At 37.0% G+C, this 12,746-nt stretch overlaps 1 protein-coding gene across 1 annotated transcript in view; it reads left to right on the plus strand.

Moving 5' to 3' along the window:
* WBP4 (WW domain binding protein 4) overlaps positions 1 to 12,746 on the plus strand; it is a 31,636-nt gene that overhangs the window by 6,646 nt on the left and 12,244 nt on the right. The window contains exons 6-10 of the mRNA XM_007468622.1: positions 1,698 to 1,865; positions 3,160 to 3,206; positions 3,678 to 3,753; positions 5,720 to 5,925; positions 9,544 to 9,707. Coding sequence (XP_007468684.1) covers positions 1,698 to 1,865; positions 3,160 to 3,206; positions 3,678 to 3,753; positions 5,720 to 5,925; positions 9,544 to 9,707 — 661 coding nt within the window. The remainder of the gene's footprint in view (positions 1 to 1,697; positions 1,866 to 3,159; positions 3,207 to 3,677; positions 3,754 to 5,719; positions 5,926 to 9,543; positions 9,708 to 12,746) is intronic.

The raw sequence follows: 12,746 nt of genomic DNA on the forward strand, positions 1-12,746 counted from the left end.
CTGCAGAATTAAAGACATAGTTGAAAATTCATATCATCAATTAGGTAGATCGGGAGATTCTATTATGCTGCCCTACGAGCAAATAAATCTTAGTGTTTTATATTTAATTGGATTTTTCCTATCAAATGTTTTTAATAGCCTTGTTTTCTAAATAGAATATGTATTCCTTTAAAAGTGAAACAGTATAGGCAAAGAAAAGAGTTTTTAAAACTACCTGCTTTTAAGATTTCTCCAGACATCTTTAGAATTTTTTTAATAAAGTTATACTGTAAATTTTATGCTGTGGTCTGTTTGGGGGTGGTTTTATTTATTCCCTAAATGATATGTCAAATACGTCTTTTCTTTTAAATAATTAAAGATACACATTATTTTTAGTGGCTACAGAGTGTTCAGAAACACAAGCTTCGGGGTCAACCAGAATCGCCTCTTGCTAGTGATACGACTTTCAGTTTTTACTAAAATTAAGTAAAATAATGGTATGAATTGCTCATTACTGTGACCACTTGTAACAAGTGTTCAATAAAGGGTATAAAATGCCATAATAGGATGCCATTAAAATGCCATAATTTATGTAACTAGTTTCTTCCTGATTAACATTTAGGTTCCTTGGAGTTTTTTACTGTTAGAAAGAATGTTTCAGTGAGCACCCTTATGTAGGCATGTTTTCACGTTTATCTCTGTAGGCTCAATTTCTAGAAGTGAGATTGCAGATTTAAAGTGTAAATATATTTTGTATATTGACTGATGAAATCAAGCTGTCTCCACAAATGTTGGGCTGATTTATACTTTTTCTAGAAATAAAATTATTTTATTAACTAATATTGGGAATAATTATTCCTTTGGAAAAAAGCAAAGCCATAAAAACTACCCATTTTTTATACCCATGTAAATATCCGATAGATCATACTGACTAACTGTGGATTTGGTCTTTCTTTTCAGTATTATTGATCTAATGCAAAAAAAAATTGTATGTATTTGCATTTCTTTGGATATTAGTTAAGTGTTAAAGTACCTTTGTACTTTTTGCCCATTTTTGTGTTAGAATGTTAGATTTGTAAAGGATCTTTGTTAGGAACATTAATCCTCTGTCATATTTGTTGTAAAGATTTATCATTTGTCTGTCTTACGTTTTTCTTCTTGTTTTTCTTTTTGCCATACCAAATATTTGAATTTCTGTGCAGTCAAATTTAACATTATTTTACTTTTTGTTTTTTTTGTAAATATCTTTGATCTGAAATTTATATTGATGTAAAAACATGGGAGGAGCAGGGAGTGGAGAATAAATTTACTTTTTTCCACATAATTAACCAGTCAGTCCAACATCGTTTGTTAAATTATTTTTTTTCTCTAATAAGAAATACTAGAAATATACAGTTGGAACTGTTTCTGTACTATTGTGTTTCAGTCATATGTTTGTCTACTCCTGGATCAGTTTTACACTATTGGTTTTTTTAATCAGAGTTTCAGAATGTTTTAATATCTAGTAGGACTAGATTCCCCTTATCACTTCTTTTTTATAATTCTCCAGGATATTCTTATATTCTTGCATGTTTAGCTTTCTAAATAGGCTTTGTAATAACGTGTCAAGTTCCCAAAAGAATCTTGTCAGGCTTTTAATTGGAATAAAATTATTAGTGTTTTATAACAGGAAAAAAAATTTACATCAGCTACTTCACCCTTCTCTCATCTTTCTTCAGAAATTTCAGATCCAAGCGTGTCACCAGTAACCAGCACTATCCCACCCACCTCTGCATCAAATCAGCAGAAAGAAAAGAAGAAAAAGAAAAAAGACCCTTCAAAGGGCAGATGGGTAGAAGGCATAACCTCTGAGGGTTACCATTACTATTATGATCTTATCACAGGAGGTAAGTCATTTAGGCATAAAAATAGTAGAGAATGATAACCAACAGTTTGTTTTGTGTTAGGACTTTTAGTTAATATTGGAACGTTTAAACAATGAAAGACTAACTTTACCTTTTTGCCACTGGTAAAAAATTATGTGCCCTTTAAAAAGGTACCCTTCTCATAGTGACTCAAGGTCATAATTAAAGACTTAATAGTGGGTTCCTTACAAATAAATTATAGCTTTATATTTTCTCAATAAAGCTTTGTAAATATTTTAACTTTTAGGAGTGTATGAGATCACAAGGAGAAAGAAGAGAACAAGAAGTAGAAAGGGTGGGTGGTACATATATTAAAGGAATGGGCAGAAGAAAAGGTAAGAATGGTCAGGAAGGTAGGAAATGAGATTAGAGAGTTAATCACGAAGAAAACCTTGGGCTACCAGTATTGTGGTAATTATTAAGATCTCTAGAATCACAGTCAGTTTTTGACGACATAGAAATAGTAACAATCTCTGTTTGCACTGAGCCATAAGTGAAGTGCGTGTTGTTGTTCAGCAGTGAACCATAAATAATTGTATGCTAGGGATTATAAGTCTCTCTCAAATTTACATAGAAATTATTTATTGATTACATTTTTTCTCCCTTCTGGCGCCTATTCCTTGCTGCCTTTGTTCACCATCCTACTTTGTATACTCTTGCTCTCAGCAATATTTGTTTTTAATACCTGCATTCTTCATCTTATTCCTCTCTGGAGTCATTCATTCCATCTCTCACTCTCCCCTGCCCCAAGATGTCAAAATTTATCAAGCCTGAATTCCAAGAAATCTTTTTTTTTTTTTTTTTTTTTTTTGGTACGCGGGCCCCCCCCTGCTGTGGCCTTTCCCGTTGCGGAGCACAGGCTCCGGACGCTCAGGCTCAGCGGCCATGGCTCACGGCCATGCCGCTCCGTGGCATATGGGATCCTCCCGGACCGGGGCACGAACCCGTGTCCCCTGCATCGGCAGGCGGACTCCCAACCACTGCGCCACCAGGGAAGCCCCCAAGAAATCTTTAAGAGAAGCCCTACCTAGCTCTAATAATTCTTGTGATGTACCAGTAACTTCTTATCCTTCATTCTGTCCTTCCTTCTTGGTTACATAGCATTCACATGTATTCTTCACAGCACTACTGGGATGTATGTTGTTTCTTTTTATTTTTCAATTATGTTTTAAACTGTAGACATGTAGTGTTTCATTCATGTTGAATATCTTGTAATTTTTTGCCAAATTAAATTTTTTTGGGAAGATTTTACAAATGCAATATATTTTGTTTTAAGCATCTCAGTGGGAGAAACCTGAAGGATTTCAAGGAAACTTAAAAAAGGTAACTGAAGCACATTAATAGTCTTTTTTTAATTCTTTTAAGTGATTGGCTTCTGGGATTTTTGTAGGGTTGATTAAGCAAATTTACTTCCAGATAAGCCTCCCTGTCCCCCCAACCCCCTTTGTTCCTTTCTTTCTATAGTCCTTTTGTTAAAAGGGTGGATGGTGGTGGAAAAGTGATGTCTACCCTGAAAGTCGACACAGGGCAAATATTATTAGTTGGTTTGCAGTCAGTTGCCATTTACATGTCCCTGTCAGTCTGCAAAGAACTGTTCCTGGCTTTCAGAGGCAAGGCATTCCCTCCCTGAAAGGTGGCTCATGATTAACACAAATCAAGCTTCTTGGCCATGATCATTACCACCACCCCTAATTGCCAGGTGTCAAGAGGAAAGGAAAGGTTGGCTGACTCTGCCTTAGTTATCTAATATATAACCACATCTTCAGTTTATTCTGGTTGTTTTCCTCCCATCAGACGGCAGTGAAGACCGTTTGGGTAGAAGGTTTAAGTGAAAATGGCTATACCTATTATTATAATACAGAAACAGGGGGTAAGTATTACCTTTGTTTATCTCTTAAGCTGTCTAAAATTGTACCTCACCCTGCTTATTAGCCTGCTGATGAATTGTCTGAACTTGAGAATTTTAGTATAGTGATAAACATATTTCTGTAGCAAGTATGTATTTTTTATAATTTAGAAACATTAATACAATGGAAAAGCAAAAAGATTTCTATAATATACTGAGCCATGTGTTGTTCTTCTCAAGTGATACTGCATTCACAAATTTTTTTACTTTGAAAATCATTTTTACTTTCTCTACCATCATTGGTTTTTATCGAGATTATTTTAGAAATATAATCATTACCTTGGAAGATCACCTCATTCAACTTGCCTTCTATTTTAAAAAGCAGAACTGAAGCTATTTTAGCAGTAGCTAATAAGACTGTCTAATTTTCACTTTTACTAATTTAATAATTTTCAGTTATATAAATATTTAGAAAACATGCATAATTATTGTTACCTAATTATTATCTGTTTTTCAAATTAAGATTTTATCTAATTTCATAAAACTAGTCTTGCCAGTAATTATAGTTGGTTTCTTCTGCAATTAAATTTACCAAAATAGCTATAGTATTGGTGTATCTTTGAGCTTGCTTTGTTTGTTTGTTGTTTTTTTCTTTTTTTTTTTTGTGGTACGCGGGGCCTCTCACTGTTGTGGCCTCTCCCGTTGCGGAGTACAGGCTCCAGAAGCGCAGGCTCAGCGGCCATGGCTCACGGGCCCAGCCGCTCCGCGGCATGGGGGATCCTCCCAGACCAGGGCACGAACCCATGTCCCCTGCATCGCCAGGTGGACTCTCAACCACTGCGCCACCAGGGAAGCCCTGTTTGTTTTTTAATTCCTGCTATCCAAAGACTGCTACATAGCATTAAGTCTTTTAGGAGGAAAAGGCCCTTTTGACCTCCAAGTAGATACCCAGCTTGCCCAATGATGACAGTGCTTCTGCCTCCGTACACTTGATGTACTGAATCCTTATAAAGATAAAATAACATATAACTATAGAGTTAGATCTGCGTGAGCTCAACGCACAGCTTCCCTTACCAGCTCTATGATTGTGGTTAAGTCACTGAGCCTATATTTGCTGTTAAGTAGAGCTGATCCTGTTCTCTGTGAGTTCATGACGGTCATGTGTCTTTAAAGTTCCCCCAAACAGTGCCTGGTACATATTAGATGCTTAACCAATTATTTCTTGTAAGTTCTTTTATTACTTGTGTGAAATAAAGACAAGGAAAAAGTAATTTTTTTCATTAGTGCTGGAAAGAACCCTGTAATTAATAAGGGACTATACATACTGATTTTCCCTCAACAATTTCAGTTTATGTCTGGATCAATGTGATTATTAATACAGCCCCCTTTACTCTTAAAACTTTCCCAGTTGAACAATAAATTTTAGAATCCCTGTCCCTTTTATTAAACTAAAAATAGAGAGTAACTGCAGTTAATTAGAACTGCTATCATTTTACTAAAAGCCCAACAAACCACTGGGTGGCAGTAGAGTTCAACTGAGATTTTTTTTTTTTGTTCCCCCTTATTATAAAACGACAAATTTTATTCATTCAGATCTTCGCCATATTATTCCACTTTATGAAGATGCCAGGGAAATTTTGTGATAAATAAATTTCAGGAAATCTCATGTGTGCCCATTACGATGTTTTCTGAAACTGGTGTTGGTTAAATTTTGAGTCCTCAGAAAGTATTACCAGTTCTTAGGTCTCTTTCCATTGGGGCTGTAGTTCATACATCTAGTGAATCCAGATTGCTTGAATTTAATTTCTGAAAGATAATAGCAAGACCTTTGGGATCTCTTGTTTATTATCTTCTTGATCAAGTGATGGTGTGAAACAAATGCAGTGTTGTCACTTAATATACTGTAAGTGACAGGAAACATTATATTGGGAATATTCTTCTAAATAGAATTGGTAACTAAATAACATGACTATTAAAATGTGTTGAATAGAATCCAGATGGGAAAAACCTGATGATTTCATTCCACACTCTGGCGATCTGCTTTCTAGTAAAGTCAATGAAAAGTCACTTGGCACCCTAGAAGAGTCCAAACCATCAGATTCACATAGTGATTCTGATGGGGAACAGGCAGCAGAAAAGGGAGGAAGAAAAGGACAGGTCTCTACAGAAACGCAAAAGCTAAAAATAAAGTTTAAGGTAAGTTCTTGACTTACTCTTTACAACAGTTTGTTAATTTATGAAAAGATCTACAGACTTTCTTCAGCTTTCTGGTAGAAGATAGAAATAAAACCAAGAGATGCATTTTGGCACCCAGATAAATGGTTGTATCATTTATTGATATCTATTTGATAACAATATAGTAAATTCATTTTTAGACCTCCTAAGTTTGAAATGCCTTGGTAACATTCAGAGAGCTGTCTGAACACGCAAGTATGAATGTCTAGGCTAGAAATGTTAATTTGAGTATCATCAACATACTGGTAGTAATTTAAGTCTCAGAATGGGTGAAGTAACCTAGGAAAATGACCTTGGGGAATATTAAACATTTAAGGACAGGAGAGAAAGAGGAGCCCACAAGGCAGAATGAGGAAAGAATGATTAGGAAGGTATGCTGAGAAGCAGAAGAATTCAGTATCCCAGAAGCCAAAGGAGTAGAGAACATCAGGGATTAACTAGGTCTAGAAAAGGAAAAATGTCCATTGAATTTTGCATAAGGAAGTCCTTGATATCCTTCTAGCAGTTATACCAGAGTTTTAGGTGGGAAAACTCAGATTACAGGAGGATGAAAAGTGGTTCACAGTGTATATGTGGTTTGGATATGTAATGAAAAGTAGAAATTAGATGATAAGATGGTGTCTACATACTGACTTTTAATTGTGAGAGATTTGTGGTGGTGATGTTTTCCTTAAGAGGGACTCCAAAGGAGGTAGAAACGGAATACCAACAAGGGTAAGTGGATAGGTTGGTCTTGAACAAGGAATAAACTCATTTTCTGTAAGAAGGTAAGGTTTTCATTTTCTGTAAGGTATGACTATGGATGATTTGCTGTCAGGAAAGAAGAGTCCTGCCTTTTAGCCTCAATTTACTCATGTATAAAGAAATCAAGATTGCTTGCCGAGAGTGAGAAGCTTTGGGGAGCTTGACAACATTAACAGACTAAAATAATCACTGAGCCAGGGTGGGAGAAGAAATGAACTAAGTAAGAGGATTGACAGGTGGTGGTGCTAAGTGCCCAACCATGGTGGGAAAGTAGAACAGACATTTTAATAGTGTTAATAGTATAGCTAGTCCTCCTGCTTTTGTGACCTTTCCAGGAACACTTAGGAGCCTGGGTGCCAAAGCAGACAAGATACATAGCATTGATCCATGGTTGAGTACTGGCCTGAGAGGTGAAGGAATATCCAGGATGCTGGAGAGAGGGCACTTCCAGCCTTACCTAAGGTCTTGTCATTGCCTGCAATTGCCTTCTCAACCTACCCCATAAATCTTGGTGGAAATTAGGGTGAGGAATATATCCAGTTTATAGAAGAGCAGCAGGAAAGCTCTTGTGTAGTAGATATCTTACAATGTTTATAGTGAAATTTAGGTAACCCAGCGTCCAACGTGGGACAGATATTATTAACTTCAAGCAAACAAAATATTACAAAATACAGATAAACAAAAAAGGACAAACTATAATCCTGCCATTTCCCAGAGAAATCAGTATAATACCTTGATGTTTTTGGTCTATAATTTTCTGTTCAGACTTGTACATTGCTTTAAACAAGGTATGGAGTCATACTGTAATAAGGTTTTATTATCACTTTCCAATTTAATCTGTCACAAAGACATCGTTAAGTCTTCATGTACTAAAATAATGGATGGATAGTATTCCATGATATGAATATAAAATTATTAATTCAGCGCTGTGGAGCTGAATATGTATTTTGAATAATCACTAAAGGGACCAGGAGAAGAAATAACTGGAGACACATTACTAAGCAGTGTTAAAGTCTCTGCTGAAATTGGATGTCATAAATGCTGAAATCTCATCAGTTTGTATGGTTGTGTGATTTTTTTTTTTTGTAACACTTGACAAACTAATGGATAGATTTGTGTTGGAGATTTTTAGGTCCTATGCAATAGACAGGCATAGGGACAAAGATATTTTAAGGGTGCTAGCAAAATAATGTTTATAACGTGATTCTCTGTGGGCTGGGGCCTGATAACGAAGAATGTAAAGTCTAGATGAGACTAACAAACTCAGAACACAGGAAATTAAGGTAGTAGAGATGGTAGTGATGTTGGATAGGAGGTATTGTAGAAGTAAGAGAGCCAGAAAGCCAAAAGAATAACATTGTGGTCAGAGGGTGGGCTTTTGGAGTTTAAGATTTCGTAAGTGGGGCATTTTTGAGTGATGACCGCATTCAAATTAAAAGGAACATAAGTGTGAGGATCTAATATTTGAATACGACCTATGCACCAGGTACTACATATGAGGAGAATATCTTACTAGGCAGCTGAAATATAGTGAAGGCCAAAGTTATTGGTTTTGTGGGTCACAAAACTGAGGGTAGGGAATTTTTAAGCTCTGGGATGACAAGAGTTTTGGTTTTTTGTTTTGTTTCGTTTTTATTAGAGTATAGTTGCTTTACAGTGTGGACAACAAGAATTTGAACAGAGAGAACATACAGAGTTGCCAGAGTCATCACTTGATATGGAGAAATAGGGACTTCCCTGGTGGTCCAGTGGTTAAGACTCTGCGCTTCCAATGCAGGGGCGTGGGTTCAGTCCCTGGTTAGGGAACTAAGATCCCACATGCCACATGGCCAAAAAGTAAATAAGTAAATAAAGGAAAAAACATACATAGAATTAAGTGTGAACATTAAAAAGTATATATATGGAGTAGTCGCCAGAGGTCATTAGATCATGAGAGGAAGAATGGAAGAGAACTGTATAGAAGGTGGTATGAGCCTCAGAGGAGGAGGCATTTATTGCATGACCTCAGTAAAAATGTCTTATTTCAAAAATGTCGTGGCCTGGAAGCAGTCAGTTGGCTAAGAGAAAGCTGATGCTGTCTCCTACTTCTGTGATATCAGCAGCATAAGGGAATGAGTTAACATCCATTCAAAGAATTGCAAATGAAACAGTGTTCCAGGACTGCCACCCATGGTTGTGCAAGTTTACCAAGAGGCTGAAATCTAATGCATGGTCCACATGCTAAACCGGGCCACAGGGTTTTGTTATCCCAGATGATAAAAGCACCAGCCCTCTCCAGGGGCTCCTTGGGAGCTATTTCTACCTCAGGGGTGTGTCTTTTTCCAATTTCACATCATTACCAGTTGTACAGGCCAGTGAGGTTTGGGCAGTGTCCTCAACACGAAGATGGATTTCAGTTAACACTAATTTGTTGAGGGAGTTCTTTAAATAGATAATGGGTATAGAAGGGTCCAGTGACATGGCATTAAATTCAAAAGGGGCACAGTATAAAGGGAGGTCACTGTTGGACATGTAAGTAAGGAGAGAAGCAGTAAAGTGGAGAAGAGAGGATAAAAAGGCCAGTGTATGTCTCTGAGGGGGGTAGAACATTAATAGGATCGTGTTATATTATTTTAAAAAACAGCCTTGGCCATGATGTGTTAGCATTTTAGACTTAATGAAAAACCTAATCAAGCATTAAAGGAGTTCTTTTATGTACATTTGTTGTATTGCATGCAAATTTGAACTACTGAGTTAATGTATTATTTATAAATCGATACCAAGACTGCATTAAAGAAATTTTGGGTCCTGGCAGTTTTGCTTGAAGTTCGTTATTTCTTAACTTTGACATTTCAGGAAAAAAATAAAAATAGTGATAAAGGAACAGAACCAGAAACACAGAAAGAAAAAAATACCCAAGGGAAGAATTCATCAGGTCCAAATGAAGAAAAACCCAAAGCTCATAAAAAATCAAACCCATATGGAGAATGGCAAGAAATTAAACAAGAGGTTGAGTCCCAGTAAGTACCTGAAACTTAATGCCACTGTTATTACAGGTGTTTTACGTCCCATTACTTCCATAAATTGCAGTACCTAATTTCAGGAATAAGGTGCTCATTAAAAGTGTAGCTCATTTCCTTTATTTCTAGAATGGTTTTGTTTTTTCTAATTAAATATTTTAAAATGTAAGCTAAGGTTTATTTTTTTAAAGTAAACTAATGATTGTTTTAATCCTTACTAAGACATGACATTTCTATTGACCACACATTCCCACACTAACATACCATACACACATGTGCATTCTCACACTCAACCATCGTTATTCTATCAGAGAAACAAATACCTGCATATTCAGTACATGCTTCATGGGATCTATCTAAAGGCAAAAAAAAGCTCTTGTGTTACTGTATTGAAAATGGCTTGTGACACTTAGCTAAGTTTTTAAGTTTTTATTCAAAAAATGGCAGTTCTATCAACTAAACAAGATCATGGTAGAGATGATACCTGGTTTACATTATTAGCTTATGTTTTCATATCAGCTACTGTCTTAGGATCATTTACACAATGAAAGGAAAATGTCACCCCCAGCTTCACACATTGGTGTTTCTTAAATGCATAAAAAATATCTTCAGGTGGGAAAAAAGTATTTATATGAATTAAGCAGTTTTTCTCTAAACATGAATGCTTTGAAATGGTAATGTAATATAACTGTTCCATGCATACTTTTTTTATTTTTTTGCGGTACGCGGGCCTCGCACTGTTGTGGCCTCTCCCGTTGCGGAGCACAGGTTCCGGACGCTCAGGCTCAGCGGCCATGGCTCACGGGCCCAGCCGCTCCGAGGCATGTGGGATCTTCCCTGACCGGGGCACAAACCCGTGTCCCCTGCATCAGCAGGCGGACTCTCAACCACTGCACCAACAGGGAAGCCCCCATGCATACTTTTATAGTGAAATTATTCATTGTTAAAACTGTACTTTAGGGGACTTCCTTGGCGGTTCAGTGGTTAGGACTCTGTGCTTCCACTGCTGGGGGCCTGGGTTTGATCCCTGGTCGAGGAACTAAGATCCCGCGTACCGTGCGGGCAGCCAAAAAAAACAAAAAAACTGTACTTTAATGAAAAGGTCATGTTTTTTCAGAAGGCGGAGTAATACAAGTTTTGGACAGCTTTATATACTGTTCTAATAAGAATTGATTCCTTAGTGATATTGTACCATAACATAGCTTTGAACTATTAAAATGTTTTTATTAAATATTCAGCTCTTATTTTACTTAATGAAATATGAGGAAATGTGTATTTAATGCTACATAGTGCCAGGGACCATAAGTATATTGACTGTATATGTTGAAGTTGCAGAAATAATAGACTGCGTTGATTACTTCAGCCCCTAAGTGATTTCCTTAGTGACTTACAATAGGAGGATGGCCTTCCTATACCAATATCTCCTGTACTTCAAAGTTGAGATGTCTTAAAATTTGAGTATTTTGTTTCCCATGTGATAAGTTTACTGTAAAGCCATTATTCTTAACAGCAGCCAGTTTAATATGTGATGGATTGTGTCTGACTTCCTAAGTAGATTTACTGGTGAGGTTGAAACATTTTTTTCATATACCTGTGTTTATCAGTGTTTTGTATTTACTCTTCTGTGAATTGTCTGTTCATAGTCTTTGCAAATTTTTCTATTGAAGTATTAGTCTTTCCTTACTTGCATAAGACCCTTATGTAGTACAGACGCTAACCATTTATTAGTAGTAGTTATGGTGGATTTTCCACATTTGTAGTTTGACTTTTAATTGTGCTTATAATGGTTTTAGATGTGTAGAACTTTGTAATGTTTAGTCTGGTATCTTTTCTTTTGTGATGTTTTATTGATACTACCCTTTTTCATCCAAAAGTCAAGTTTATACTTGTATCTCCTCCTGGTTGTGTGATCTTACTTCTTTTTTATGTAATTATTATTATTTTTTATATTTATTTATTTTTGGCTGTGTCGGGTCTTCGTTGCTGCACACAGGCTTCTCATTGCTGTGGCTTCTCTTGCTGCGGAGCACAGGCTCTAGGCACACAGGCTTCAGTAGTTGTGGCGCTCAGGCTCGGTAGTTGTGGCTTGCAGGCTCTAGAGCACAGGCTCAGTAGTTGTGGCACACAGGCTTAGTTGCTCCACAGCATGTGGGATCTTCCCTGACCAGGGATCGAACCCATGTCCCCTGCATTGGCAGGTGGATTCTCAACCACTGTGTCACCAGGGAAGCCCACATTTTTATGTAATTATTTAATCCATCTTTTATGTAGTTATTTAATCCATCTTTAATAATTTTGATACATTGTATGAGGTGAGATTTTTTTAATTAATTTTTTTTTTTTAATTTTTTTTGTGGTATGCGGGCCTCTCACTGTTGTGGCCTCTCCCGTTGTGGAGCACAGGCTCCGGACACACAGGCTCAGCAGCCATGGCTCATGGGCCTAGCCACTCCACGGCATGTGGAATCTTCCCTGACCAGGGATCGAACCCATGTCCTTTGCATTGGCAGGTGGATTCTTAACCACTGTGTCACCAGGGAATCCCACAGTTTTATGTAATTATTTAATCCATCTTTTATGTAGTTATTTAATCCATCTTTAATAATTTTGATACATTGTATGAGATGAGATTTTTTTTTTTAATATTTATTTATTCTTTGGCTGCATCGGGTCTCAGTTGTGGCGCGTGGGCTCTTCATTGCAGTGCGCGGGCTTTTCCCTAGTTGTGGCACGTGGGCTCCAGAGCATGTGGGCTCAGTAGTCGTGGCACACAGGCTCAGCAGTTGCGGCACATGGGCTTAGTTGCACCTCAACATGTAGGATCTTAGTTCCCTGACCAGGGGTCGAACCGGTGTCGCCTGCATTGTAAGACAGATTCTCAACCACTGGACCACCAGGGAAGTCCCAAGGTGAGATTGTAAAATAATTTTTTATCTTACCTGGCAAACCGATTTTGCCAGTACCATTCTTCTGTATTTTTAAGTGGCATTTTTTTTTTTATCTTGTGTTTAATTCTTTTTTTTTTTTTTTTTTTGGTTT

The sequence above is a fragment of the Lipotes vexillifer genome, unplaced genomic scaffold (assembly GCF_000442215.2).
Source record: "Lipotes vexillifer unplaced genomic scaffold, Lipotes_vexillifer_v1.1 scaffold479, whole genome shotgun sequence".
Classification (NCBI taxonomy): domain Eukaryota; kingdom Metazoa; phylum Chordata; class Mammalia; order Artiodactyla; family Lipotidae; genus Lipotes; species Lipotes vexillifer.